General features: G+C 51.2%; 10 protein-coding genes across 10 annotated transcripts; 6 read left to right on the top strand and 4 right to left on the bottom strand.

Moving 5' to 3' along the window:
- Nucleotides 1-505: 505 nt before the first annotated feature.
- PHYSODRAFT_297407 (hypothetical protein) lies at nucleotides 506-1,667 on the top strand (the record flags this gene model as incomplete). The annotated part of the gene is made up of 5 exons (XM_009522938.1): nucleotides 506-853; nucleotides 938-1,080; nucleotides 1,153-1,254; nucleotides 1,338-1,423; nucleotides 1,465-1,667. 5 exons carry the CDS (start codon nucleotides 506-508, stop codon nucleotides 1,665-1,667), a joined length of 882 nt encoding a protein of 293 aa, XP_009521233.1.
- Nucleotides 1,668-3,983: 2,316 nt separating this feature from the next.
- Nucleotides 3,984-4,412, top strand: PHYSODRAFT_417590 (hypothetical protein; the record flags this gene model as incomplete). The annotated part of the gene is made up of 1 exon (XM_009522939.1): nucleotides 3,984-4,412. A coding segment is annotated over one exon (429 nt), but the record flags the coding sequence as incomplete, so codon positions are not given.
- A 237-nt stretch (nucleotides 4,413-4,649) lies between these two features.
- On the top strand, nucleotides 4,650-5,407 carry PHYSODRAFT_486694 (hypothetical protein; the record flags this gene model as incomplete). The annotated part of the gene is made up of 3 exons (XM_009522940.1): nucleotides 4,650-4,819; nucleotides 4,868-5,071; nucleotides 5,137-5,407. The coding sequence occupies 3 exons, from the start codon at nucleotides 4,650-4,652 to the stop codon at nucleotides 5,405-5,407; spliced, it is 645 nt and encodes a 214-aa protein (XP_009521235.1).
- A 2,934-nt stretch (nucleotides 5,408-8,341) lies between these two features.
- Nucleotides 8,342-9,501, top strand: PHYSODRAFT_345055 (hypothetical protein; the record flags this gene model as incomplete). The annotated part of the gene is made up of 3 exons (XM_009522941.1): nucleotides 8,342-8,440; nucleotides 8,469-8,538; nucleotides 8,615-9,501. The coding sequence occupies 3 exons, from the start codon at nucleotides 8,342-8,344 to the stop codon at nucleotides 9,277-9,279; spliced, it is 834 nt and encodes a 277-aa protein (XP_009521236.1). The 3' UTR covers nucleotides 9,280-9,501.
- A 310-nt stretch (nucleotides 9,502-9,811) lies between these two features.
- Nucleotides 9,812-12,583, top strand: PHYSODRAFT_253572 (hypothetical protein; the record flags this gene model as incomplete). Its single annotated transcript, XM_009522942.1, has 3 exons — nucleotides 9,812-9,897; nucleotides 9,947-10,647; nucleotides 11,565-12,583. 3 exons carry the CDS (start codon nucleotides 9,812-9,814, stop codon nucleotides 12,581-12,583), a joined length of 1,806 nt encoding a protein of 601 aa, XP_009521237.1.
- Nucleotides 12,584-12,729: 146 nt separating this feature from the next.
- PHYSODRAFT_253570 (hypothetical protein) lies at nucleotides 12,730-13,608 on the bottom strand (the record flags this gene model as incomplete). Its single annotated transcript, XM_009522943.1, has 2 exons — nucleotides 12,730-12,979; nucleotides 13,049-13,608. The coding sequence occupies 2 exons, from the start codon at nucleotides 13,606-13,608 to the stop codon at nucleotides 12,730-12,732; spliced, it is 810 nt and encodes a 269-aa protein (XP_009521238.1).
- Nucleotides 13,609-14,421: 813 nt separating this feature from the next.
- On the bottom strand, nucleotides 14,422-16,696 carry PHYSODRAFT_326906 (hypothetical protein; the record flags this gene model as incomplete). The annotated part of the gene is made up of 5 exons (XM_009522944.1): nucleotides 14,422-15,167; nucleotides 15,287-15,356; nucleotides 15,429-15,537; nucleotides 15,574-16,208; nucleotides 16,238-16,696. 5 exons carry the CDS (start codon nucleotides 16,694-16,696, stop codon nucleotides 14,422-14,424), a joined length of 2,019 nt encoding a protein of 672 aa, XP_009521239.1.
- Nucleotides 16,697-18,653: 1,957 nt separating this feature from the next.
- Nucleotides 18,654-19,790, bottom strand: PHYSODRAFT_477972 (methionine aminopeptidase, merops subfamily M24; the record flags this gene model as incomplete). Its single annotated transcript, XM_009522945.1, has 1 exon — nucleotides 18,654-19,790. One exon carries the CDS (start codon nucleotides 19,788-19,790, stop codon nucleotides 18,654-18,656), a length of 1,137 nt encoding a protein of 378 aa, XP_009521240.1.
- A 106-nt stretch (nucleotides 19,791-19,896) lies between these two features.
- Nucleotides 19,897-21,523, bottom strand: PHYSODRAFT_481291 (hypothetical protein; the record flags this gene model as incomplete). The annotated part of the gene is made up of 2 exons (XM_009522946.1): nucleotides 19,897-20,474; nucleotides 20,773-21,523. Coding segments are annotated over 2 exons (1,329 nt in total), but the record flags the coding sequence as incomplete, so codon positions are not given.
- Nucleotides 21,524-25,580: 4,057 nt separating this feature from the next.
- PHYSODRAFT_482229 (hypothetical protein) lies at nucleotides 25,581-26,651 on the top strand (the record flags this gene model as incomplete). Its single annotated transcript, XM_009522947.1, has 2 exons — nucleotides 25,581-26,532; nucleotides 26,602-26,651. Coding segments are annotated over 2 exons (1,002 nt in total), but the record flags the coding sequence as incomplete, so codon positions are not given.
- Nucleotides 26,652-26,827: the final 176 nt, after the last annotated feature.

Genomic DNA, 26,827 nt, shown 5'->3' on the forward strand with positions numbered 1-26,827 from the left:
GTCCTGCACACGTACACACACGTACACACACGCAAGCACGGCCATTCTTCATACGATGACCGTTCGGAGCTTACATGGATACCCTAGACTGTGGCAGCAGACGGTGCCAATAGGAGACGTCGTCAGACGAGTCACAAGCACCTTTCAGACTGTTGACGTGAAACATTCCAGTTGGTCCATTTCGCATGGCATTTTCCACGACGAGAATACTGTAGTGTTTGACACCAGAGACAATTAAAATGACATAGGGATAGGCGGCCCAGTCAAATTCTCCACATATCGCCGACTTTTTCGATCTGCATGCAAACTCAATGGATCTATAAAGATCGGTCCCACCGAAGCACAATACACCAGGTGCTGGCTTCATGTATCGATGAACAAAGTAGTCTAGCGTCGTTTCTGTCAGCAACTGGTCTGGAAGCAAGCACTTCAGATCCCTGGGAAATAGACACATATACTTGTCGTCGCATGACCACTTGGCCTTTTGGGTACCGTGTACATCCAGATGCTCATTGACCGCATGGCTGCCACACTGGCTGACGAAGCCGCGGAGAAGACAGCGCAAGCAAAGAAGGCGAAGCCAGCGAAGAAGGCCCCTGCAAAGGGGAAGGACAAGATGACGAAGAAGCGGATGGCTGAGATCGCCCGAGAGGAGAAGAAGGCGAAAGAAGCTAGGGCGGTGGCTCGTGCTGAAGCCGCTGCTCTTCAGCGTTCTGCTGAAAAGAAGAAGCAGAGGGATCGCATTGCACAGGAAGAGCGCGAAGGACACGACGCGCGTCAACGAGCCTTAGCTGACTTGAAGAAGAAGAGGGCGGAGGATGCGTCGAGAAAGCAGACGGCTTCCTCAGGGCACGTGAGCGACAGTGTCTATACAACATGTTTGGTTTCCGCTTATGATGTCTAATATGTTTTGTTTGGTAGTGCTTCGCCCAGTGAGTCTACGCCAGGCAAGCGGAAGCCGCTCACAAGCTCCGCTGCATCCAAGAAGCAGAAGAAGACCAATAAGCTGAAGAAGACCAGTCCACACGTGCAGAATGTTGACGACGAGGCTGATGACGAGAGCTTGCAGGAGAACTCAGGGTACGTTTCCTACGGGGTCTATACAACATGTTTGGTTTCAACTCATGATGTCTAATATGTTTTGTTTGGTAGTGCATACCCGTGTGAATCCGCGCATGGCAGTACGTCCCCGACGGGCCCAGCATCTCCAGTGGATGAGTCGTTGCAGTCAACGCCAGCACGCCAAGTGTCAAGGTATGCGAGGAGGAGACGGTGTATATACTACATGTTCTGTTGTAACTAATGCTGTATTGACGTGGTATGTATTATGTTTGCAGGACGCTTAGTATGGACTCTACGGATTCGGCGACAGCAAATGCAGCGAGCCAAGCTGAAGAGGGGCCGATGAAGCTTCAGGTGGAGGGTTCGATTCCGACCTCGACGGTGATGGAGCTAATTCCGAAGATTGGTACTTTGACACGGACCTGGTCGCCGAGTTGGAGGCCGAACTTGAGCTTCGCGAGTCTGCGAAAGCAGAGACGGTCGAATCCGCGACGGAGGCTGCATTATCCGATAGCGATGACGCTTTCGATGGTGTAGCTCTGCTCGCGCGTCAAAGAGCCCGAGAGAGACGCGAGTTAGCCTCAGAGCTGCCAAGGCGACATTGACACGCGACTGGGACACGACTACCGCGAATTGGGATGAATTGATGAAGGAAGAAATGGGCGTACTTGCACAGGATATGGAAGCGCTCGAAAAGATGAGGGCGGACGGCTGGGAGTTTGGTACGTATGTTGATTGTACCCATGTATGATATACAACATGTTCTGACGTTGCCTATGATGTATATACCTCTAGACCCGTCGACTCAACCTGTCCGAGATGAGTCGTATGTGACGAGGCGCGAGTGCCTTTTGCGATCGGTAGAGCAAAAGCAAGTCTCGAGAATGTGACTCGATAGGCAGACGACCACGAGCTAGAGAGCTAGGATCGTCCACGCAGTGAGCTGCTTGAGAAATATCAGCACACCGCTGGTCAGGCGCACGCTTGTGTATCCCCTTGCGGTTGGTTCTTTGATCGGCGATTAGTATCAACCCCGCGACTCAAGAATCTACACCAGTCAACGCCAACAAACACTTCAATCCAAATATACAGAGTTAAACACAATATACAATCACACAGATACTTCTTGTCCTCTCTTCTTTCTCTAGGCCCAGGACTAAGGCCAAATCTCCAAGTCTTCGGGTCCAAACCCAAGATACTTGGACAGTCTTGTGGACGCGCACCACTCCTCTAAGAGGAGAACAGCAATTCAATCAAATATCGACTTATACAGCCTAATACCGATACAAATCGCTCTCAGGAGCCTCACTATACGCTTACTCCCGCAATATATAACACACCAAGCCAACACGGCGTATGTGCAGAAATATGGAATAGATAAGTTCACGCCCAGGCTTTCGCAATGGATCCCTTACCTAAAGAACTTTGAATTTTTGGTGGAGAACGCTCTCAGGGCTTCGGCCCAACACGACTTCGGCACTTGAGGGAAAAACGAACTCTGTTTTGGTTAAAGGCTACATGCAAAGACGATCTTTCCAGCGACGCCTGGTCGCTGGGTTGACTACTGGATCTTTCTCCAGAGTGTTGGTCCTGATTTTTATCGAAGCTTGAAGGGTCGCCGTCGTGGGTAAACCTCAGATCTTGAGATGATATGAGATCATCGCGAGAGTCTTGGGATTCCCGTGATTCTTGAGTCTGGGTCTGGGAGGAACCTTGGTTGAAGGCCTTCTCGAGTTTTGTGGGAAGCAAGTCCGGGATAGCAGGCTCCATAGAGTGGCAATCTTGATAATATCTTGGGCAATCCGGAAAGCACCCCGAATACCGGTCGATAACTCGTGCCGAACTCCACCTTATTCCAGGATTCAGGGAAGGATCGCACGCATTCCCATGTGCTTCTGGGAACGGGATCAACTTAACCGCAGCAATGTCCTTTTCAGGGGTGCCGGGTACCCGAAAACATGCTCTTGTTTTGTAGACCAGACCTCGAGACTCCGGGATTCTGCAGACCTTGAGATTGTACCAACATTTTGGCACACCCGTCCGAACCAATCAGCGATCGTAAAAAATACTCTGGGCCGAAGATGAGACATTGAAGTCCGGGAAAGTTTCTACTCGCGGGATTTGGGAAAGGCGCCGCGCCACACGTATCCCATGTTGTATTCTGGTGACTATGGCCCGACCGATGAGGTGCTGGACAAGGCCGAATCCCCGTTGGAGTTATTCTTCTTCTTCATGCCTCGAAGGCTCTGGCTGAAATTGCATCCGAGAGCAACCGCTACTACGATCAGCATTTGAACGAGCGTGTCGACCGGATGTACGAAAAGAAGGGAGCGCAGGACGCCGATGTGACAAGAGACTCGGTGCTACTAGCTGAAACGAAGCAACACAAGAAAATCAAAGCCAAGGACGTGCTCCACTGTATTGGACTGCTTATAGCGAGGATGCTATGCCCTCACAAGCACCGTTTTGCTGATCACTGGGCCAAAGAAGGTGTTGGTGCTGTACCAAAAGGCACCTTCGGTCGCTACATGTCCAAGGCGCGTTTTGGGCGGATTATGCAAAATCTCCACTTCACAGACAACACGGACGCAAAAGCGGAAACGGACCGGGCGTGGAAGGTCCGCTCAGTCGTGGACGCTTTACAAGAAACGTTTGCGCGCGGCTACAACGTACCGCCCGTGTTGGCTTTCGACGAGGCCATGATTCCATCTCGTAGCCGCTACAACGCCACCCGGCAGTTTATGAAGGACAAACCCCACAAGTGGGGCACCAAGGTCTTCATGACGTGTTGCGCGGACACCGCCTATTGTCTTCGGTACGTTGTGAGCGCTCTCCAATACGGGGAGCGCATTTTTTTCCCACTAAGTCTCACATGTTGTATTATACGTCGTGCTGTCATTGCGTTGTATATACAACATGTTAGACTTGAAGTGTATTGCGGGACCGATCAACACGCAGACGAACTTGGCGGAGCATCTCCAACAGAGTTTTCGGCGGACCCCAACTCCGGTCCTGCAGCGGTCTTGCGGAATTTACACAAAGTGTTACCTCCTCCAAAAACTGGCGTCTACTATGCCGTAGTGACGGATCGCGTTTACACGTCCGTGCAGCTCGCGCTGCAGTTGCTGTCTCACAATGTGTACTCAATCGGCACTATTCAGACGAACAAGAAGGGCTTTCTGCCAGCGCTGGTTACGAAGGACGCCTCACGACCGGCAGACGTGGCGCGTGGATCTGCCGTTGTCGCGGTCGCAAAGTGCTGCCCACAACTCCAGGCCATACTCTGGTGGGACCGCCTCCCAGTGTATTTGTTGTCGACAGGAAGCAGCACTACGACTGAGAGCTGTGGTAAGTTTTGGTTGCTATTCAATTGTACTCAGTCTTTATGCTAACACTGGTATTCTGTAGGGAGACATATTCCTGGTGGCGAACGACTCATCATTCCCTGTCCGTCTGCGATGCGTGGCTACCATCGTTGGATGGGTGGGGTCGACATTCACGATCAATTGCGGCTGCAGCGAGTAGCGCTGCAGCAATCGGTGCGCTGTCGAACGTTCTACAAGACTGTCTTTCTGGGACTTGTGGACATGGCGATGGTCAATGCATTTATCGTCTATCGAGAGTACAAGAAGCAGCGAGGCGAGCCAGCTCCAGACCATGCTGAATTCTTCCAGGAACTTCAGGCGCAGCTCCTACAAGTCACGAATGCTGATTTGGTCGATGAGGTATATACTACATGTGCTATATCAGACATGTTGTACATGATGTATATGTGTCTAACACTTACGAATGCTGATGTATAGAGTCCTCAGCCTCCGCCATCAAACCCCAGGGGACAAGACCCAAGCCGTCACAAGCTTGTTGAGTTTCCAGAGTGGGTGCAGACCCGCGAGGGTGTGCGCAAGCGGCCGCGGCACCAATGCAAGGTCTGCTCAATTCGCAAGAAAAAAGTGGGTGAGCGCCCAGCAACACGCTTCTATTGCGAAACATGCAGTGAGGGCAATAGACGGTAAGTCTTGTGGGCACGTGGCTAGTGAATTGTTGCTGACTGTGGTTATTTGTGCGTATGGTTAGTGTATACCTTTGTGACCGCATCTGCCCCGAACACTACCCCGGCAATCGGCTGACATGCCACCAAATTTGGCACGATATGTGGAAGAACGGAGAGGAGCGGCCACCCCCTCGCGTCGGTCGGGACATTCAAATGCGCGCACTTGGAAAGAAACGCCGCGGCAGTCGCGTTCAAGACGCAGGCAGTGAGGAGGTGCCAGAGTATGAGGATGAGGCCAAGCAGGCGGAGCAGGAGAACGAGGAGGCCGAGCAGGAGGAAGAGGCTGAGGAGTAGGAAAGGGCATTTTCGTTTGCTGTAGGAAGCGCAGCTAAGTTTTTACACGTTTAGGTTTGCAATCAATGATTGCATTTTACATAGTCTGGAGATTTTGTCTGTGTTTTGCGCGGTCCCAATAAAAAGGCCTAGTCATGACGTAGGATATACCCCCTGTCGGCTGGGCAAGGGCCACCGTAGGTGGATTTGACAACATGTATGTGCATGGCAGTGCAACTACAATAAAGTACATCGTACTTATTGGGGACGAAGTCCCCACTTATAATCATCTATCACTCCTCTTTACTGTATTTCTTACCTCTCTTTACTTACCTCTCTTAATCTGAGACATGAACGGTTAGGGTTTACATCTAGAATCACTTCCCCGGGGCCAAAAATTGCGCAAAAAACCTCGGTTGAACAGCCCTCTCTTGATCCATAGACACGCTTAACTGCGTAAAAACTGGAGTGACCCCTTCTGAGAAGGGGCCAATGCCATTAAAGTGTGGGGACACGATTTAGCCTCGACGATAAACGCTAATCAAACAGGCATCGGGAAGCGAATCGCGGGTTTAGATAAATTGCTACACTTTAGATCGCACCGAGCGCAAAAAAAACGCCACCAAGTCCTCGGCTTCACTCTGATTTAGAGCGCCAAGTTAGCGCTTGCATCCATTACTACGAGTGAGTTAGTGCTGGGAAGGGTAGAATTGCTAAAAGAGAGTGCACTTCAACTTGCCTGCATGGATACGTGCTACGCAAAGCTCACCATGTCCAATACTCTGTGAAGCTACAGCCTGTAGCCTACAGATAGCTCCTGGCAGTGACGCAGGTAGTCTCCTTATACCTTGGGGGCCCGCACCCCACACTACGGAACGAGCTCCAAGCCGCAACGACGGGTTCGTTCACTTCCCTGCTGGTTGCTGGGCCCTCCTACGCGGACATGCTTCACGGGCACCCCGCGCGGGTTTGCTTTGGCTGTGCTCCTCGCAACCACTTGCTGCCGATAGAATAGAGAATCTTGCGATAGTGTAACAATTTTTAATTTGTGTTATTAATACCGGTAAGTGATATGGTATAAGTGATATGGTATGTAGCACTAGAGAGGAAGTACGGCGGTCATCGGGAGCCGAGATGCTGTATTGAGTACGCTGGAACATCGAAACTGAATATTATAGCTTTAACAACAATTATCCCTTGTTACATGTATTTTGCTTTGGGCTGTCGGCTACCACTAATTGATCTTGAACCGCTGGTGCTGCAGCTCACCCTTGCGGTTAACCGTGATCTAGGGTTTCGCGAGATATAGTCCAGCATCATTAATAGTGCTCTCTTGCTGCTGGTGTGTAATTGCCGTTGATTATCTTGACCTCGCGATAGATAGTAACGTTATTTGCTGATAATGAAGCCTTCATCGTGCAGCTCCATCAGTGTTGCTAATTGCTTATTGGTTTGATGACCTGCACGGGTTAAACTGAGAGTCTAAATAGCAACGGTCGCGAACACGCCCTTAGCCCTAAGTTTGCTTCACTACACTACAAAAATAGTAATGGTGATTGATAAGATCAATTAGAGGGTGGGGACGTCGGCCTGAAGTGGAGACTCCACTGCAGGGTGTCGACCCCCGAAGCAACTCAACGGAGCAACGCGACTGAGATGCTCCATTACTAGTAGCAGGCAATACTTAAACCAAATACGCATCTCCTTAACAAGTTGTATACAGCTTTAACAAGTAGTATATTGGTCGCAACCAGGACCCGAAAACCCCCGCGAGTGCGGGGGGTTTAAAACCCACCTTTTTCGACAAAGTTGGGCGGGTGATTGAATCTATCTGGGGGATTGGGTGAAAGTAGGTGGGTTTTCTATTTTTCATAAAATTCGACAATATAGGCCTCTGATTGGCTCGTTTGGTCTCAAAATCATAAAATAATTTATCCTTGGCCAACTATTGGACTGTTTGTCCTAATATTTGCACTGTAACTCTACATTATAGGCAAAAATAAAACCTGATAAACCCAAATATGCTGGCGTAGGGTGGGTGGGTTGCCCCAATATTCCATTGTTCCATTAACCCCAGTGAAATTTATCCTACGAAAAAGGATCAAATCCTTTGTTGATGTGGCACACACACAGGCCGTTTTATCCTAGCGAGGCCGCCGTAGGATAAAAATGACTTGGCGTTTGTATCGGAGGCGTCTCCCATCTTATCGGTCGTGTCGCATTTGACAAAGCCACCGATGGAAGCATAAAATTGTAGAGGTATTCAGACTAATACTCAGCTCAAGTCTAAATGCGATTTTTATCCTAGCAGATCGGATAAATCTGGATTTTTGATAAGCTGTTAGAGACACTTTTCATGCGGCAATTTCGCAATGATGGACAATGAGAGACACCAAGTGGACACTAGTATCTTGTAGAGGAAGGAAAAGGCTTTGTGTGTGTGGCTTCAGATACTCGTATTTCAGCAGTCGTTTCTGTAAAAAGCGCTAAACTTTTGATCCTTTCTTTTATCCTACGGCCAGGCTCACTGGGGTTAAGCAAAAAACCAACTTTTACAACCCTGAGCGTAGCACTTGCGTCTTGCGGACGTAGTAGCTTGTCTGCTTGCTGTCAAACTGCATGGGCAGCTTCTTGGGAAACTCCCTAGTCGTGGTCTCCACCCACCTGGGCGCAGCTCCGGCTTCCATTATCTCACTTGCCTCGGCGCTAGCGCCGCTGGGAAATGCTCGCGGTCAAGGAGGGAGGGAGGAAATGCGGTGTTCTCACCCTTATGGGTTTTTCATGGTTTTAAAACCTATTCAAAAACGGAGCAAAGTGTGTTTTTTTCTTTCACCACCTCTTATTTTGCCACCCTAGTCATTTTATCCCACTTGCGGTCTGCATCTACCGGTATCTATGGGTGAGAATTCTCCCACTTGCGATTTTCTGCGGGTGGAAACGCCAGACCTTGAGAGAATGGAAGCCGGAGCTGCGCCCAGGTGGGTGGAGACCACGACTAGGGAGTTTCCCAAGAAGCTGCCCATGCAGTTTGACAGCAAGCAGACAAGCTACTACGTCCGCAAGACGCAAGTGCTACGCTCAGTATTACGCTCTGGTTGTCTACCTGCTCAAAGTGGAGAACGCTAAGGTGGTGACGGTCACGGGGACACCAGGTGAGGCGGCCTATGGGTCTTAATCAAGCGATTGTTCTCAATGGATTGTGCTAAAACCCGCTTGTGTTTGGCACAGGGATCGGCAAGTCTGTCTTCTACGCGTACTTCTTGGAGCGCTACAGCTACGAGAACGAGGACATCACGATCATCACTGCCTCGTTCGCGAAAACCGAACGATCGTCAACCAAGGACCAAGTCGTCGTATTTAAAAAGGGCAAAGCAGTGGCCGTCGTGAAGGATGTCCAGTCAGCAATGGATGCTCTCATCCTGGAAACCGTGGATGAAGCAGGGGACAAGCTCCTGTACCTGTGCGATGGCCCACCCGATCAGATCCCACGGGCTGCGCAAATGGTCTGCTTCACGAGTCCAAGTGAGAGGTGGTTTGACACTCTCCGGAAGTGGCCAGCATGTCCGAAGCTGTTCATGCCATTGTGGGATCTCGACGAGCTCCAAACTGCCGCTGAAGTGCTCAACTTTCATTCGGATACGACGGATACTCAGGGCCCTGAAAGCATTGGGGACCTGATCGAGCAGCGCTACCGAATTTTTGGTGGCGTAGCTCGTGAATGTCTGTCCACGGACGAGAATGTTGCCAAAGCTCGGCAGAAAGAGATGGAGAGGTTCATCGACCAGTTCCCAAATGAGGATAATATGGGAAGCCTTTTCAACATAGCAGAGGCCAAGGTGGTGCAGCACGGTATCGGTCACTACGTTCCGAGCTCAGAAGACCCGGCGATATAGACGCTTTCGTTGGCGTCCGAGTTCGTCAAGCGGTCGCTATTTGAACGCTGGAACAGGCTGGAAAACATCAAACGGACCAACGTTTTTCGGAAGTTGCAGGATGTCTCGGATGCCGCTTCGTTTTGTGACGTCCTGTTCGACGAATGTGAGAAAGCAAACAGGAAGGCTAGCACAGAAGCGTGATGGAGACAGCAAAAGGGACACAAGTTAATTCTAAACTTTAGCTAGATCTTCCTGCATGAACATCAGGAGAAGAGGATGTACAGCCACGGATCTGTCTGCAGTTGTGTGAGCTGTCTTGACAAGCTAAATTGCTCATGAACATGGCTACCGCCTTTGTGTTTGATGCTTGTGATTCATGAGGAAACGAGAATCAATAATTGGTTGATGAATTGGTTGTTTGTGAATGGATAGATTGATGGATGGAGACTGGCATTCGTAGTTTCTATTCTTCGCGACACCGTAGTGAACGATTTTTAAATCGTTTTAAAAAACCATGAGTGCAATTACGGGCTCAGTGTCGCCGACGACTATGGCGTACGACTACCCGTTCAGTGACGACGAGAATAGTGAACTTGGTCCACTGAAGCAGGAGTGGCCGTTCGGTGGAGAAGGAAGGTCCAAAGTCGTGCCAGTCCCCGGATAGAGCAAAATGTCAAACAATCAGCAAACTATTGGCTCGAGCGGATCGACAGGCTGGCGAGTACTCTTTCGGAGGTCGAGCCGACACGTTGCCGATCGTCCCCAGTCTCGTTGTCAAAGACGTTGGGCCAGGCTCGGTCCCACTGACTGAGGAAGAAGCTACAAACCTGATCGGCAAGAGCAAGAAATCTCCGTTTGGACACAAGTTTGAGACAAAACTGGACAAGAATGTACGCAATAGCTGGCAACTGGAGCCTGACCAAGTCGAAATCAACAACCGGCAGTGGCACACCGGCATTGAGGAGATAACCGCTACCATTGCACCACGTTTGGGGTACGAAGGCGTTCCTCTAAGCTGTCAGCTGTACAAAATGCTCATCTATGGACAAGGAGGGCACTTTGTGAAGCACCAAGACACTGAGAAAGAAGACGGGATGATCGCCACGTTGGTGGTGCAGTTACCCAGTCTGCACGAAGGAGGAGACCTGGTCATCTATCGCGGCGGGAGGCCACTGCACCGCCACGACTTTGGCAAGGCTGATGGTAGCGCTGGCTACTTTCCCCATTATGGTGTGCACTACGCGGACGCGGAGCACTCATTGGAGACAGTGATCAAGGGATATCGACTCGTGGTGGTCTATTCGCTCTGCCTGCCAGCAAAGATGGTTCACCTGAAAAAGAGCTCTAACAAGCTGATGAGTGATGAGCTGGCTGAGGCTGTTGCCGGTATGGGCACTGAGGACGAATCTTTCGCGCTGCTGCTAGGGGACAATCTATTATAGGTCATGAAGCGATTTGGTCACGCCCTTTGGTCACGCCATCTTGGGATCTGGTTCTCTGCCTGCCCCGCCTTGTGAGGCCTCAAAAGTGCTTTAGGCTGCTTTAGACGTGTCGTACTGCATGCTGGTTCATTTTCAGACGCTTCGAAGCTGCTATCTTCGCCGATAGCCGGTGTAGAAGCCCCCAATTTTGGCTCAACCCGGCGTTAGCAGCTTCAGGACAGCTAATTAGATATCGTGGAGGGTGTGGCTGTCCCAGAAGTGATCCTTCATCGATTGAAAGTGTGCTTGAGTGGTTTCTCATATTCAACACTAGTGTAAGTCACGTGACCAAATCGCGTGACCAAAGCGCTTCATGACCTGTAATAGGCATTACCGCTGCTAGAGCACGAGTACACTGAGAAAATTATTGGCGATCTTGGCGTTGGAGCATTGAAAGGCATCGATCGGCGAGGTTCAGCGCTCTGAAGGGAGCGAATGACGCGGTTCCAGGCCACAAGCAGCTTCAGTATTTCATTTTGTTGCTAACCTGCGAGATTGCGTACGATAGCCCAGATGGCTACGAACTTGGCGGTTGGGAGGACTGTTGTCGGGAGCACAACGTTCGTTGGTACTCTACAACGGGTGAGAGTATTGGCAGTGGAAGCACCAGTTCTGGTATGAACTTCCTCAATCCCGGCCATGAACCATTTGCAAGTTTGTGGGCAGCAGCTCTGTGGTTGGCTACCTCGGTAACGAGGGGGGCACCATGGACACCAAGTACTCTCGATATGCGATCAAAGCCTGGCCTGCAGCTCAAGGCGTGAAGACTGCTCTTCGGTTAAGCAACTTGACGGTTGCAGCCAAGTGTCTGCAATCTCAAAAGCCCGTGGATGCTGCTAAACTGCGGGGAGCTGGCCAAAGTTGAGTTGGACAAGGAGCAGGAGGAAGTGTCCGCTACCTTTTTCCGAACGCTGAGTGAGCTGGTGGTAGATGCGAGCGACTTATCTCTGATTGATTTCTTCCTCATCAACGTTTACAAGGATCGGTTCAATCTCGCAGCTCCGCTGATCCCGATCGTACGCAAATTCGCTTGGGACGACATCGGCCCCATCCTTTCGCGCTGGTTGGATGGCGTAGATGATGGGAAAGCGATGGCGGTGCTCTTGAACATTGTGGATGGGCTGGGACTTGAAAAGGAGGCAGCTCCGACGGCCCTCGTGAAGCTCGCAAGCGAGAGAGCACTGAAGCTTTCCTGGGACCATCTCATGAAGTCGAATATAGTGTCGTTACTCTGGAAGTGGCTCATTCAAGCTGGTGACAAGCAAATGATTGAGAAGGTGGCTACTAAGTTCAAGACGATGGATCCGAGTCAGCTTGGTCCCGTGATGGAAGCTTTCGTGGAGAATGCTGGCTACATTGAAAGAGGCGACGACAAGTGCGAAGTTGTGGCGCCAGTCATCGCAGTTCGAGTTGAGTGGCTCAAGAGCCAGATTGAAGAGCTGAAGAAGCCGTTCTCGTGGGCGATGCCGAATGCAAAGTTCCCACATAACGCTCAGGTTGAAGCGTTCCTCCAAGGCACCGAGGAATCCATGACGACGAAAGGTATCGAGACATTTGAGACCCTGCAAGATGCGAGAAACTACGCCGCTCAGTGGATGCGGGAGGAGCAAGTCGAGGCATCGTCTGAGATGGAGGCTGCAGAGGAGGACGGCACCGCTTTCGTGACAATCACCAAGACACCCGACTGGTTTATGGAGCACGAAAAGAAACTGGCGAAGTACAACACGGAGTTAAAGCTTTTGGAAGAATGCTACGATGAGGTCACCCAGGGAGGGCCGAGGAAACAAGCGAGGGTCGAAGCTTCGTGCCGTTATGGCATCAAACCAGATAGACTACAATAGCAGCGCATGCTGATGGTGTCGTTTGTCTGCTGACTTGCTAACATTGAATGAATGTTCTTAAACTACTCTAAGAAAGAGTGCGTGGGTACTCAAAACTCGCGGGCTTGACTCCTTGCAGATTGTACGAGACTTGGTACACTGCTCTTCTAGTCGTAGCGCGTCACAGTGCGGCCGTTGAGAGGCTGCACAGGGCGCGCGTTGTTGCCGTCGTCCGTGATGTGGTACACCAACAGGTCCTTGTGAAGGCGGTCGAAGTCAGCCGACGAGATCTGGATCGGGTTCATCACGACCCACCAGTCCGCAGTCTCATCGCAACCCGGAGTCGTGAGGCTGCCCGGGTAGTTGTAGATGCCGCCGGTCTTGCTGGCCTTCTGGATGAGCTCTGAGTAGGACTCACTGCAAAGAAACAAATGTTAGTCGAGTTGCTTGACATCAATACACCCTGACATAAAGAGCTCAACTTACAGCTCCACCGTGATAGCCTCGTTCTGGTGCTCCGTCGAGTTGACGTTCTCAAGCGCGTCAAGAAGAGGTCCCAGCCAGACGTCCGACGTGGGGGCGATGTCGAGGAAGATGCCAACGACCATCAACGCAGAACTGTTGTTTCTCATGTGCACGAAGTGGATCTCGGCGTCGTGGGCCTTGCCGTCCACAGTGTGCTCCGACGGAGCGTGCAGGTGGAACTGGGCCATGTTGTACGCCGCGTCATTCACAGTCGCAACGCAGTCGCCTCCGATGATGTCCACCTCGAGCGGCTCGTGCGGCTCGGTCAGGTTGTACTGGGAGCATGAGCCGCTGAAGCTGATCGGGCTCGGCTGGCACGCGGGCGACTTGGCCACCGTCTTGATGTCGATGGGCGACTGGCGCACTCCGCCGCACGCCTCCCAGTGCTCAGCCCACTTGGACGAGTGCACCATGCTGGGGTCGTTGGCGCGGTAGCCCCAAACGGTGTCCGTCGCCACTTCGGCGGAGGCGGTCAGGACGGAGGCAGCGAGGATAGCGGGGATCGAGGCGATGGACTTCATTGGGTTGGAACTCAGTTGAATCGGAGAGTTGTTGCGTTGAAAGGCAAGTTGAGGAATGATCGATTAAGCGGGTCAAAGATCGATCGATCTATCGCGGAGTTGCACCGAAAAACCAAGCACTCGGAATGGGGAGCAGCGAGACAGCGTGTTTACAATGCATCGTTTGGCTGGACATTTGTCCAGATGGAATTGCCAAATGCTGTGCTGCTCTTACGGGAGATTTGTTAACTTGACTGAGCGCCTTTAGCGAGCGACCACATGACAAACACGTCGCAAGTTGTTGGCAAGAGCTTACCGCATGCGGTAATTTTAATCATTGAAATGCACGTACACACGATTCCGGAGACTTCGTTCAAGTTCGTCGCAGTCACTTTACGGATGGGGATTTTCTTCTCGGTACGGCAGCGTCTTCGGCTGGTTCTTCGGAAGCAGCCTCAGGGTGGCCGACGTATCCTCAAGACATCGTATGTAAACAAGTTGACAAATATCCAGCCCCTCGATGTGCTGAAAGCGAAGCATTCGATGCTGTTCGTCGGGGAAACACTAGGATAACGATACAGTGCATTGGAGCATTCCGAATAGCTCCTACTCGAATTGAAGTACGGTATTAACCATTACCATCACAAAGGCAATCGCCTCGTTTACAACCTCTTTAAGGTAAAACGAATTTATCATTGCCTGGGCATGAATAGCAAGATTGAGGTGCAGAAAACTATCAGGCACAGCTCTAACGACCTGTGAGATTAACGCAAAATCCAGAGTCAGGACTCGAGCGCGCCACCAAAGGTTCTTATCCACGATCACAGCTGAACCTCACTGCGCCCCAAAGCGGACCTCCCTTTCGTTACCGCTTTGATATTCGTGACGCGCTTTCTTCGGCGTTCCTTTGAACTGCTCTCCCGGCTGCGCCAGCTCCTCTCTGTATTGAACCAACTTCTTTTGGGCATGGTCAAACCATTCGCGCGTCTTCGTAATCGTCACAAAAGGCTCGTTGCCTTGGGCAGCTACCATTTTAAAGGACGCCTTGCGTCGATACCTATAACTGTAATAAGAGACAAATTCCTTCGCTTTGTGGAGGTCAGCAAACTTCGCCACGCCTTCCGTAGTCATCGACCGCTTCGGCCCTTGCAGAAACGCCGCAATTCGTGGATGTATCGAGTCCTTTGCGTATGGCATTTTCCACGAGAACGTCTTGTCGACTTGGTCAAGTCGGCTGATTTCTTCCTTCAGCCAGTCCATTCGCTCCGATGCAATCGTCTCCAGCACATCAAACTTGCCCGTTGTGTCACTGCTGTCGACGTACTTTGAGAACACTTCAATGAACAGGCCCAGCTTCTTCGGCTTCTTTTTCATAATCTTGCCGGTAATCTGCTCAAACGTTTGAGCGTCTGCAGGAAGGAGAATGTGCTTCATGAACATGTCGATCACCTTCGAACTCCGCAACTCTAAGTTCTTTTCAGTGGCCAGTTTGATGAGATCTTGCTGAGCTCTTGCATCTTCCACCATATCCGCAACTTGAAGCAGCAGCTCCATCTCCGACTCTCCTGGTGTTTCGTCATCTTGGAGCAAGAAAGCCGTGTTCCCAACAAGTCGAGCAGCGCTCCACCAACTTCACTCCATGCAAATGCATTGGCGATCTTAACAATCAGTGGAAGTATAGTTTCGTTTGCGTGGAGACCTCCCAAATAGGGGCAATAGGTCGAAAGGAACAACTTGGCCAGGTCCACATCACCAACATCCAGCAAAAGCTCACAAAAAGATCGTGAAAATCTGATTGAAACCTTGGGAACTCTCCAGTCCCATGCATATCTAGCACCGACCTTGTCAAGAAAGTTTCGTAGCACCGTAGCATCAACTGGTCGACGAGAGAGTAATTCCTCCACGGCAACCTCTTCAGAGACGAGGTTCAAGAGATTTTCAAGGTGAAAACTGGCTGGCCACGCAACAATTGCAAATCTGCAGTACCTGGTGCTTTTAATGGGCCCATCATTGCCCGTGTACACATCTTCGGCGGTTCCATAGGCTTTCCAGAGCTGGATAAAGCTTTCTTTTCCAGGGTTGAGAAAATTCAGATATACTTTTAGCGTATAGTCGTCCCAGTGTCCGACGTCTTTTCCATTGATAGAGTACCAGTGCAGAGCTTGGTTACGACCACAGTGTCGCCAACCTTCTTCGTCCAGCATGTTGTTTTCCTTCAATATCAGCTTGGCAATGAAGAAACGGAGTTTCTTGTCGTCAGCCACAACTTGGTTGGCTTCTTCAAGCGCTCGGAATCTTGCGCTGTCGACTCCTTTCAGAGCTCCGGCGCCTAGCTCTCCAATGTTCTTCTTGGTGTACTCGTGCGATAACAGCAACGCAAACGACTCGTCTTCTTTCCCCATTGAACTGATCACATCGACTAAATCCTCGCCAAGCGTCCGGTTCGGATCTCGATGGAGGTGGCGCATTGACACCGGCAAGCAAATGGAGTAGACCAGAGCGAGGCGAAACCCCTTCGTCACGTTCTCCAACGCGTGCTCCGCATCCGCATAGTGCACAACATAGTGACAGAAGAACGGGGCGGAGCCGGTGCTCCTCCCAAAATCATGGCGGTGCTCGATCTTTCCGTCTCGATACACCACCAAGTCACCTCCCTCGTGCGTGCTGGGCGGCTGAACCACAAGGTCGTGATCATGCCGTCCTCCTTCTCCGTATCTTGGTGCTTAAGGAAATGTCCTCCCTCTTCATACACCAACAGCTTATGGAGCACACACTGGAGCGGCCCGCCCTTGTACCCCAGTCGACTGGCAATGATCTCAGTCAAATCGTCAATCCCAGTCTGCCAAAGTGGGTTCTTGATCTCCACTTGGTCTGGTGCCAGTTGCCAGCTCTTGCGGATGTTCTCGTCCATCTTCGTGTCCATGCCGTGACCAAACGGGGACTTCTTACATTTCGCGATCAGCTTCTGGGCTTGTGGTTCGTCCAGCGGTAGTGGTGTATTGCCAATTTCGTTGACGAGAATGCCGGGTGCAGGTGGGAGAGTCTCAGCTCGACCACCGAAAGAGTACTCGCCTGCGTTCTCGTCGGCAATTGCTAGAGTTTCACTCATCTTGACACAGGCAGCTCCTATGGGAACTGGAACTTCGTCAGGCTCACCCTCTCCACCGAAAGGTCATCTGACATCCTTGAAGTCCTGCTTGAAAGCCATTTGCTGAATTAACTGGTCCTCGCTGGAGCTTCTTGGTGCAAGTGAAGGAAATTGCCGAATGGGCTGCAGCAACGCTGTTCAAAAATTTTCAGAGAAAACATCACTGACGAGTTTGACATGATGAATGATGGAGTGTTACTACTGCCCGAATGTATCGATGCCATTGGATAACATCTTGGAGCGTCGTCTGGGTCGCATGACAGGAAATCCGAGGCTGTCAAGTAGACCGAAACCAATGGAAGGCACAGGAAGTTTTCAGGTGCCGCACTAGCGGTCATTTCACGTGAACAAATAAACGCAATTCCTTCATTGTAAGTGCCCCGCAAAACTGTCAAGTTGGCACGTTCCGTATTATCCGTCCATATCAAAGCAGGGCTGAGAATATGACAGTCTGGGCGGCGTGGAGCTACGGAAAATCTGTCTTGAAAGTGCAAACGCGAGCTTACCTTCGCTTCCATGAATCCGATTGAATCATCCACGAACAATCTTTGCCTTGGTTTGTGGCTTCCAACCACCATCTATTTGGATTCCTCGTCAACAACTAGCGCAACAGCCTAGTCAGCCCATTTAGATTGCGGGAGATAGCAAAACGAGACGCCCATGAAGCATTTTAATAGTTTTCCCTTTATTCTTTTAGGGGTGTGGCGGATCAAGTGCAATCGCTTGTGACGATACTTCGAGTGTTCTCGGATGTAGATACCAGGAAGTCGTACGGACGATCTAGCTGCACGGAAGGAAGTCCGGCGGATTGGCTCTGGGTGTGTTGACTGCGTCTGTACATTTCACCCAACCCCGTAGGAATTTATCGGAATTGATAGAAGCTGCGATGGTGCGCACGCCATCGCGTCCATTACACTGTTCGTTGTCTTGGCCACAACAAACATAATTTCGATGGACCCGCTACGTCCAGCCGACAGCTTAGGTGGCGTTCGCAAACTTGCTTAGGTCGATAGTGCGTGTTCGAGGTTGCGTTGCACGCAATTATTCACGTTAAGATGTGTACCCATCGTGGCATTTTAGTAAATGAGCAAACTATGAGTGGTATTTTAACACAGATTATTTACTGGAAGGTCACTTCAAATTATGCTGGTTTCATCAAAATTAAATCCGTAAATGGCTCAAACCACCCCAAAATTTGACGATGCCCTCGAAAGCCTCTAAAACATGTCCTAGCACGTTTTCACGCTCTGGTTGCTGCTAGTTCAGGCAGCAGTAGCATTCCTATTCTTCTACCCATGAGACCACCACTTAGCCCATTGTTGATACTGAAGCTTAGTTGTTTGAAGGGTTGCACGAGCGCTGTTTTTAGAATCGACCTGATGGCATGCATTTTCAGTCGAGTGGTTGCACTTCATAGCATGCTCTGCGTTTAATAATGGTCTTCCTCCCGAGTGCAATTTCTTATCATTTAGAGCACACGCAGGGCTATCCGAAGAACTATTTATCCCCATGTAGAATGACCTAACGGATTTAAAAGACTTTTGACAAATGGCGGTTTTTCGTGACCTTCCAGTAAATAATCTGTGTTAATAGTATTACCTATTCCCTAAGCGAAAGGCGCACTAACGTTCACAATACAATACAATAATAGTTTTCCCAAGAATAAAATAATCGATACCCACGCGTGAATATGCTTTTGTCCAGGAAGCTCAAGTTGAAAGCAAGTTGCATCTCAGTTCGCTTGTTTGAATACTGTATATACAGCTTCTACCACACCCAGAAATTACTAGCAGTTTGCATCAAAGCCCGAGCATGATTGCCATCTACCCTAACGACGCCTCTGCGTCTTGCTCGAACTCGAGCTACACAATCTTGCTGCACTTGACCCTCGCCGCTCATCGCGTCCGTCATCTCCATCTTACGGCCGGTGCACCTTGGAGAAGTCCCACTCCATCACGGGCTCATTCTCACGAGCAGTCAGGATCTCGTAGCCGGTCTCCGTCACCAGGAACGTGTGCTCGAACTGCGCCGAGCGCATGCCGTCAGCGGTCACGGCCGTCCAGTCGTCAGGCCAGGTCTTGTCACGCCACGTGCCCATGTTGATCATGGGCTCAATCGTGAAGATCATGCCAGGCTTCATAATTCCGACCGCCTTGTTCTTGGCGTAGTGCGGGACGTTGGGCGAGCAGTGGAACAGCGAGCCGATGCCGTGTCCGCAGTACGTCTTGACCACGGAAAAGTCCTCGGCATTGGCGACCGCCGCAATGTGCTTGCCCAGCTCACGGAACATGGTGCCGGGGCGCACCAGCTTGGCCGCGGCGGCCAGACTCTCGAAGGCCGTCTTGACCAGGCGCACGCCGTCCTCGTCCACGTTGCCCACGAGGAACGTGTCGTTCAGGTCGCCGTGGTAGCCGTTCTTGTAGACCGTCACGTCCAGGTTGACGATGTCTCCGTCCTCGAACGGTCGCGAGTCCGGGATGCCGTGGCAAATCACCTCGTTCACCGAGACGCAGACCGACTTGGGGAAGTGGTAGTAGTTGAGCGGCGACGGGTAGCAGCCGCGCTCCATGCAGGCCTGGTGCACGATCTTGTCGATGTCGTCACCGGTGACGCCGGGGCGCAGCGCCTTGCCGGCGATGTCCAGCACCTCGCGGCCGAGGCGACAGGCCTCGCGGATGCCCGCGATCTGCTCGGTCGTGTAGATGGGGATGGCCTTGCTGGCCTGCTGCTCCGACACGGGGATGCCCGTCTCGGCGTAGTCGGGGCGCTGGATGTGCTCGGGCACGTCGCTCATGGGCGACACCTCGCCGGGGCGCAGCTTGCCCGTGAACTCGAAGCCGTCGAAGGGCGACGCGTTCTCGGCGCGCGCCTGCTCCTCGGCCAGCGCCTGCGTGAACATCTTGTGCAGCGCCTTGTGCGAGGACCAGTAGCCCTTGAAGCACTCCTGCGAGCAAAAGGTGCTCATGGCCGGCGGGATGCCCAGCTTCTTGCACGTCGGGCACACGAGCGAGCCGCTCTTGCCGCACGTCGGCGTCACACACGGGGCGCCTGTCATCCTTGGTCTCCACTCGATCACTCGGCGAATGAGGAGGGCCACGCTTGTCACAAGGAAACCTACGTGGCGTGGTGCACATAATGAAAGAGTGATTGTCATGTTGAAGCTAATATCGAGATATGCGGGCGGAAGTGAGCGCCTCCGTGCACAGTCGATGCATCATCGGGGAGGCAATGACCAACCTACCATCGCCGCTATCGACTAAGACTCCCATTGACAATAGTTGAGCGCCATGCTCACTCCCCGCCGTCAATCCATCGATTCGTTCGAGCGCGTATTTCAGCACTCCCCGGTCTTCATCCGACAACTTTAGCAGATCATCCTGTAGACGTTTGTATGGACGGTTGTACTCCGACATGTACTCGGCAAATTGCTGCTCACGAAACCACGCCTCCCACGCGGTTTCGTCGTATCCCCACCTGCCATAGTCAACCGTGCATCGGATCAGTGAAGCGAACACCACCGGAATACTCCATGATCTTGCGCTGTAAAGATTGAGAAAGCCTCGAAAGTGTTTCGTCGACATCTTCCACTTCCGAAGCACAAGGAGGAAGTCCGTCAACAATTCGGAGTCGGCAAAGAGGTGATCCATCTCGTCTAGAACCAGGCAGAACTGCTGGTTACGGGTTGCATACTTCGTAAATAAATCCATGAACGAATCGGTGTCATGGAACTCAGAGTTCCCTGTGTCTCAGGCAGCTATCCGATGTACATTCCGGCCAGCTCGCCATAATGATGGCTTCCTCGATTTGTTTCCGGGTTCTTCAAGCAGATGCCAACAAGTGACGACTTCCAGTTGAATTATGCTAGACTCGATGATAGGCAAGCAGGACAGCTTTCTCCAATATATTCAGTCTTAGTTTTGCGCGCTACCTCTCAAGCTACGTTTCCAGCGACAACTCGGGCCGCAAGGCCAAGGCTCGCCCCTCGCGATGCCGAGGTTCACCCCCGTAATCGTGACAATCGGCATCAGAGCATGAACTCTGCTCGTCCACCGACTTCCCCAACTCTCTCCAGAATCTCGCCTGCTCAACCACGTCATGTGCAGTCAGCTCATGAAAGACGCACTCAACATGCAAACCTTGGACAACCCAGTCTGCGATGGCATCGGCAATGGTAGTTTTCCCAAACTGACGAGGCCCATACAGCAAATATAGCTCACCCCGGCACGCCGAGAATCCCTCCTTGATCTGTTGAAAAGCCGGGATCGTGTCTAATGGGACGGGTAAGTCGGTCGCGCGCAGCGGTCCAGAACAAGGAATATTGCGCTTCGTCCTTTTCAAAGCTGCCTCATGTGCTCGGTCTGCAACAGCTAGCTCGCGTCGGCCGAGCACAGTACTACGTGCCGACGGCTCGGCCTCGATGTCAGGCCTGGGAACAACCACCAGCACATGAATTTGAGCCGCGGATGGATCCGGCATTTCGTTCTTGTCAAACAGCCAGTCGTTCACGGTCGTCGTCGGCAGTATCTCCTCTTGCGATGTCATCGCCCCAACATCCTCGCTGATCTCCCCCTTCTGTAGCTCCACCGCGACAGGATCTTCGTCGGGTAGCCACTTTCCGCCTCTCTTGGCTAGGAACAACTTTATCTTATGAGCAGCGCACTTGATCACGATTGACTCTTCATTCGCTTTGATTTTCTGCTTTAGTTGACCCACCAACAGGCTTCCGTCAATTTCCACAGGGAACCCGTATCCGGCAACTCCAACCACCACACAAAACAGCGTCACCACGTTTAGCGCGAAAGAGTTTGCTTTGGTGAAAAGATAAAATGAAGGGAGGTAGAATCTCAAAACGATCGAGGCTTAGTCACTTTATTCACAATGGCTCCCAGTGATGGAAAGGTAACGAGAGCCATTAACCAATCCTGATGTAGTATGCGTCAAAGTTACTTCTCAGGATTTTTTTTATTTTCCCATTAACATGTAAAGATGCGGAAAGAAAACAAGTCCAACACGCGACAGCTTTTTATTTATGTAGGCTGTGGTGCTTGCGTGATCTTGATCTTGTGTGTGAAGCGAGACGTAAGCTTGCCCAAGCTGCGCCAGCGTTGCATTTTAGTCATGGCGCACTTTCTTCGGTGGTCCGTTGAAGTGACCCGTTAGCTGCGCTAGCTCTTCTCTGTATTGAGCCAACTTCGTTTGAGTGACATCGAACCACTTGCGTGTCTTGGAGATCTTTACAAATGGTTCCTCGCCGCCTTTCACAGCTTCCATGGTGAATGATGTCGCATACATATCCCCGCGTTTGAAAGAACGCTTGTACAAAGCAGCAAATGACTGTGCGTCATGGAAATCAGTAAACTTCTTCTTGCCCTCCGTAGTCATCGACTCTTCTGGTCCTCGTAGAAATGCCTCAATTTCTGGATTCTCGGGTTCATCTGCAAATGGCATTTCCCAAGAGAAAGTCTTATCAACCTTGTCAAGCTTCTTGCTTTCTCCTTTCAGCCACCCCATTCGCTTAGTTGCAATCGCTTCCAGCACTTTGAACTTACCCGTTTGATCACGCTTGTCAACATACTTCGAGAATACTTGGTCGAACGGACTCAACTCACTTGGCTGTTGCTTCATAATCTTCTCGGCCATCGACTCGAAGACACCAGTATCGCCAGGGAGAATAATATGTTTCCAAAACAGCTCAACCGTTTGAATACTCCCCAAGTTCCAATCTGTGTCAACAGCCATTTCAAGGAGGTTCTTTCGAGCTCCTGCGTCTTCCACCGCATCAGCCACTTGTAGGAGCAGCTCCATCCCGGACTCCCCGGGTGTTACGTAGCACAAGTCGGTTTCGTTACCTAGCACGTCAAGTAGTTCTTCGCCAACGTCACTCCAGGCAAACCAATTGGCAACTTTGATCATCACTGGAACTATAGATTCGTTTCCATCCAAATCTCCGAAGTACAGGCAATATTCTTTGAAGAACCGTTTAGCCAAGTCCACGTCAAGAGCATCCAACAGAAGCTCACAAAACGATCTGGAAAATCGTACGGAAGTGCTACCGTCTGCGTCAAGAAACTTCGAAGTGTTGCAGCATCAACCGGTCTGCGAGAAAGCAGCTCCTCGACAGCGAGCTCTGCGGACACGAGATTCAGGAGATTTTCCAAGTGACGACTGGCTGGCCATGCAATGATTGCGAATCAAGAGTATTTGGTACTCTTGATCGGCCCTCGTTACCCGTATACACGTCTTCACTGTTGCCATAGGCCTTCCAGAGTTGGTTTGAGAAAATTAAGCTTTTCATTCAGCGGCTTCCAGTGTCCGAGGTCATCTCCGCTTGCAGTGTACCAGTGCAAAGATTCCTCATAGTTGTAAAGTCGCCAACCGCCCGCACCAAGCGTGTTATCTACCTTGACAACAAGCTTTGCAATGAAAAACCGAAGTTTCTTGTCATCAGCCACAACTTGGTTGGCTTCTTCAAGCTCCCGGAATCTCGCACGATCAATTCCCTTAAGGGCTCCACTGCCCAAATCCGCAATGCTCTTCTTTGTATATTCGTGTGATAGCAACAGCGCAAACGATCCGTCTTCTCCAGCAATAGCGTTGATCAAATCAGATAGATCATTACTTGTCTGGCTCGGATCCCGCTTCAGATGCCGCATTGACACCGGCAAGGAAATGGAGTAGACCAATGCGAGTCGATACCCCTTCGACACGTTCTCCAACGCGTGCTCCGCATCCGCATAGTGCACTGCGTAGTGACAGTAGTACGGGGCGGAGCCATTGCTCTTCCCCAAATCATGGCGATGCTCGATCTCTCCGTTTCGATACACGACCAGGTCACCTCCTTCGTGCGCGCTGGGCGGCTGGACCACAAGGTCGTGATCATGCCGTCCTCCTTCTCCGTGTCTTGACGCTTGACGAAATGCCCGCCTTCTCCATACACCAACAGCTTATGGAGCACACACTGGAGCGGCACTCCCTTGTACCCTAGTCGACTGGCAATGATCTCAGTCAAATCGTCAATCCCAGTCCGCCAAAGTGGGTTCTTGATCTCGACTTGATCTGGTGCGAGTTGCCAGCTTTTGCGAACGCTCTCGTCCATCTTCGTGTTCATCCCGTGACCAAACGGAGACTTCTCACATTTTGTGATCAACTTCTGGGCTTGTGATTCGTCCAGCGGCAGTGGAATACTGCCAATTTCGTTGACAAAAATGCCGGGTACAGGTGGGAGAGTCTCAGCTCGACCACCGAAAGAGTACTCGCCTGCGTTCTTCGAGAGTTTTACTCATCTTGACACAGGCAGCTCCTATGGGAACTGGAACGTCGTCCGGCTTGCCTTTTGCACCAAACGGCCATTTACCATCCTTGAAATCCTGCTTGAAAGCCATCGGGGCTAGTGAGAACGACAATTTGTGCAGAGGAATTTTCTGAGCGTTTGCTTTCGTCGAATTTTTACTGACGTGATTGATGGTTCATAACCAGCGTTGAACTTCGGGAGAACAAATAAGCAAAGAGCAACATTATCCTATTTCCTAGCATGTAAACAAATTTGGTTGGGGTAAGTATAAGTATTCTTTATCCTTGTTACATGCATTGATCCTTGTCACTTTTAACGATATTCAAAACACTATTCTTATGATTTCCAAACAGCAACTCAATCAGAGGGGGAATTTTTTCGCTCGATTATTTCGTGCCCACGGTAGGGCTGCTCACGATAGAGCGTTTGGTTCATGCCCACAATAGGGCGTGGTGAGGCGGGTATTGAATTAGAGCGAACCGCCGTGGCTGTGTCTGGCGATGCAGTGCTGCAGATGCCCGAGTCAGTTTACCACCAGAGGGCCAACGATTCCGAGAAGCAGCCGTCGAACCGCGCTGAAGCGAAATGGAAAGTAAGCTCGGCCTACTGTCTCAGACTCGTGGCCTCGTCCTCGGGTCCTAACTATAATTTACTATCTATCTACTGGTTAGTTTCCTTACTGGAAATAAGGTTATCCATATAGGACTAACCAGCCTATCCCCTAGCCTGGTCTAAGAAACGTAAGGATAGGAATCCAAATATGTTCCTCACAGTCTCGTTACCCGCCCATTTTACCTTTTAGCTACGTAAGCCCACGCGATATCAGAGTCACGCGGAAAAATGGATCGAACCACAGCGCGGGCTCGGACTTCATCGTGGAGGCGCCTCGAGGAGAAATGGAACGAGATGCAAGTCGGACGCCAAGGCGCGTACTCGGTCGAGCGTCTCGAGAGCTGGATCTGTACTGCAAAACCACGTCTCCACTTCGAGTGGTGTTGGTGTGCTTCTGCACCCCATTACCAGCTTTGATTGTTGCTATATTCCTCGAGTCTTTGCCACTAAGGCCGCCATCGGAAGGATGGGCCGCCAATTGGGTCTTCTGGCTGCGGCTACTCTTGATAGAGATAGTCCTCGGTGTTGGTGGAAACTGGCAAACACCCACATTCGTTCCCGGTGTCAATTTCACTTTCGCCAAACGGGTCATTGTGGCGCTGCTGGTAGGTGCTGCGTATGTGGGGACGTGCATTCTCGCAGCGAGTTGTATTGGCTTTCCGGTCCCCTTCATGATGCAATTCGGAGCCGTCCCCGTTGGAATTTACACACCATTAATGATACGAATTGTGCTGGGACCCGCATTGTTTGCAAATGGCTCACCGTTTAAGGTAATGGGCGACCGATTCAACCGATTTTTCTTCGCTCACATGACGTTTATCGGTGTGTACCCAATCTACAAAGTGCTCTACAGCTTTGTGCCGTCGTCGTATCGGAGCGTCGTGGTCATCGTCTTACCATTTTGGAAGTTCGCAGCAAAGAAGTTTGTGGTACGCTCTTCGTATTCCTGAGTTCGTCGCCTTCTCGGTCGACTTCTTTGGCACACTTTTCGTCTCTGTGTGCATGTACACGTCCGGTTCGCTCTATCTATCGGGTCTGTTCATCGTGGCTGACGTGGGGCAGTCGCTCCTGGAATTTCGAGAAATTCACGCGAATGCCCAGCTCCTGATGGGCTCACTGCAAGACCGACGCGCCTCTGAAATCCGTCTCCGCACCAAAAGCAGCCGCCGAATTAGCATGTTGGACACTCACAGTGAGCTTCTCACGACGATGACTGCAGTCGTCCAGGACCCGACGAATTATGAAGCCAACTCGCTACAACGTGCACGAGTGTGGTCGTGCCTGCCTCACCCGATAACGCAAGCGCAAGCAAACCTGCTCCGCTTGCTAGAAGAGTCGGGTGTTTACGGACAGACAGACTCATCGACATCCTCAACAATGATTAGGTTACAGCGACCGCATCACCGGTATCTCCAACCAGCCAGCCAACGCATTGCGATTGCCCCTGCGCCTGAACCAGCTCTAGAAGGCGCCGAACCTTCAGCTATTCCCAAAGATATACAGGGAAGTAGGCGTCCAGAGCGATCAAAGATGCTAACACTGCAAGGTCTGCAACTGTTGTTTCATTGCGAGTACTGGGCGTTGGTGAAGTACGTGGACTGCGTCGTTCCGCTCGTGTTTGCAGTTTACAAGTTCACGCTCGTGCACCTGCCAAATGCTCAATATTACCCGGAGAGCGATACGCAATGGGGAGGCTCTGCTTTCTCAAACCTTGTGGTGTTTGGGCTACTGGAAGTCGTCATATTCGTCGTCTTTAACGTCTTCTCGCAGACCAGGTTTTCCTTCTCTGCGCTGTACCAGCTCGCGTTTGTACTCGAGAGGCAGCTTTGTCCTGTGCAGGTGCATCTCTTCGTTGCCCTTCTGCTCCTGCTGCAGTACGAGCTCTACCACTTCGGTGAGTGTTGGGCAGTGCGTCAACTACGTAGTATATTCTAACCGGATATTCGGATGGCTTATACTGTAGGTGCTGATTTTACTCTCGAATTCGAGTGGCTCAAGGACACTCAGCAGTAGAATGCAGGTAAAAGATAGGGCTGCAATTGATTCATGTACAGTATGATTTAATAGCTTCCCTTAACAAACTATGGGGAGCATGAGTATCAATCCATTGCTGCGCGACAAGCAAGCGGCGGAGGCGCAACGACGCATTAGATCGGGATTCGTGGCACTCTTGATGAACCCGCATCCGT

The sequence above is a fragment of the Phytophthora sojae genome (genome assembly GCF_000149755.1).
Source record: "Phytophthora sojae unplaced genomic scaffold PHYSOscaffold_2, whole genome shotgun sequence".
NCBI classification, from domain to species: Eukaryota; Oomycota; class Peronosporomycetes; order Peronosporales; family Peronosporaceae; genus Phytophthora; species Phytophthora sojae.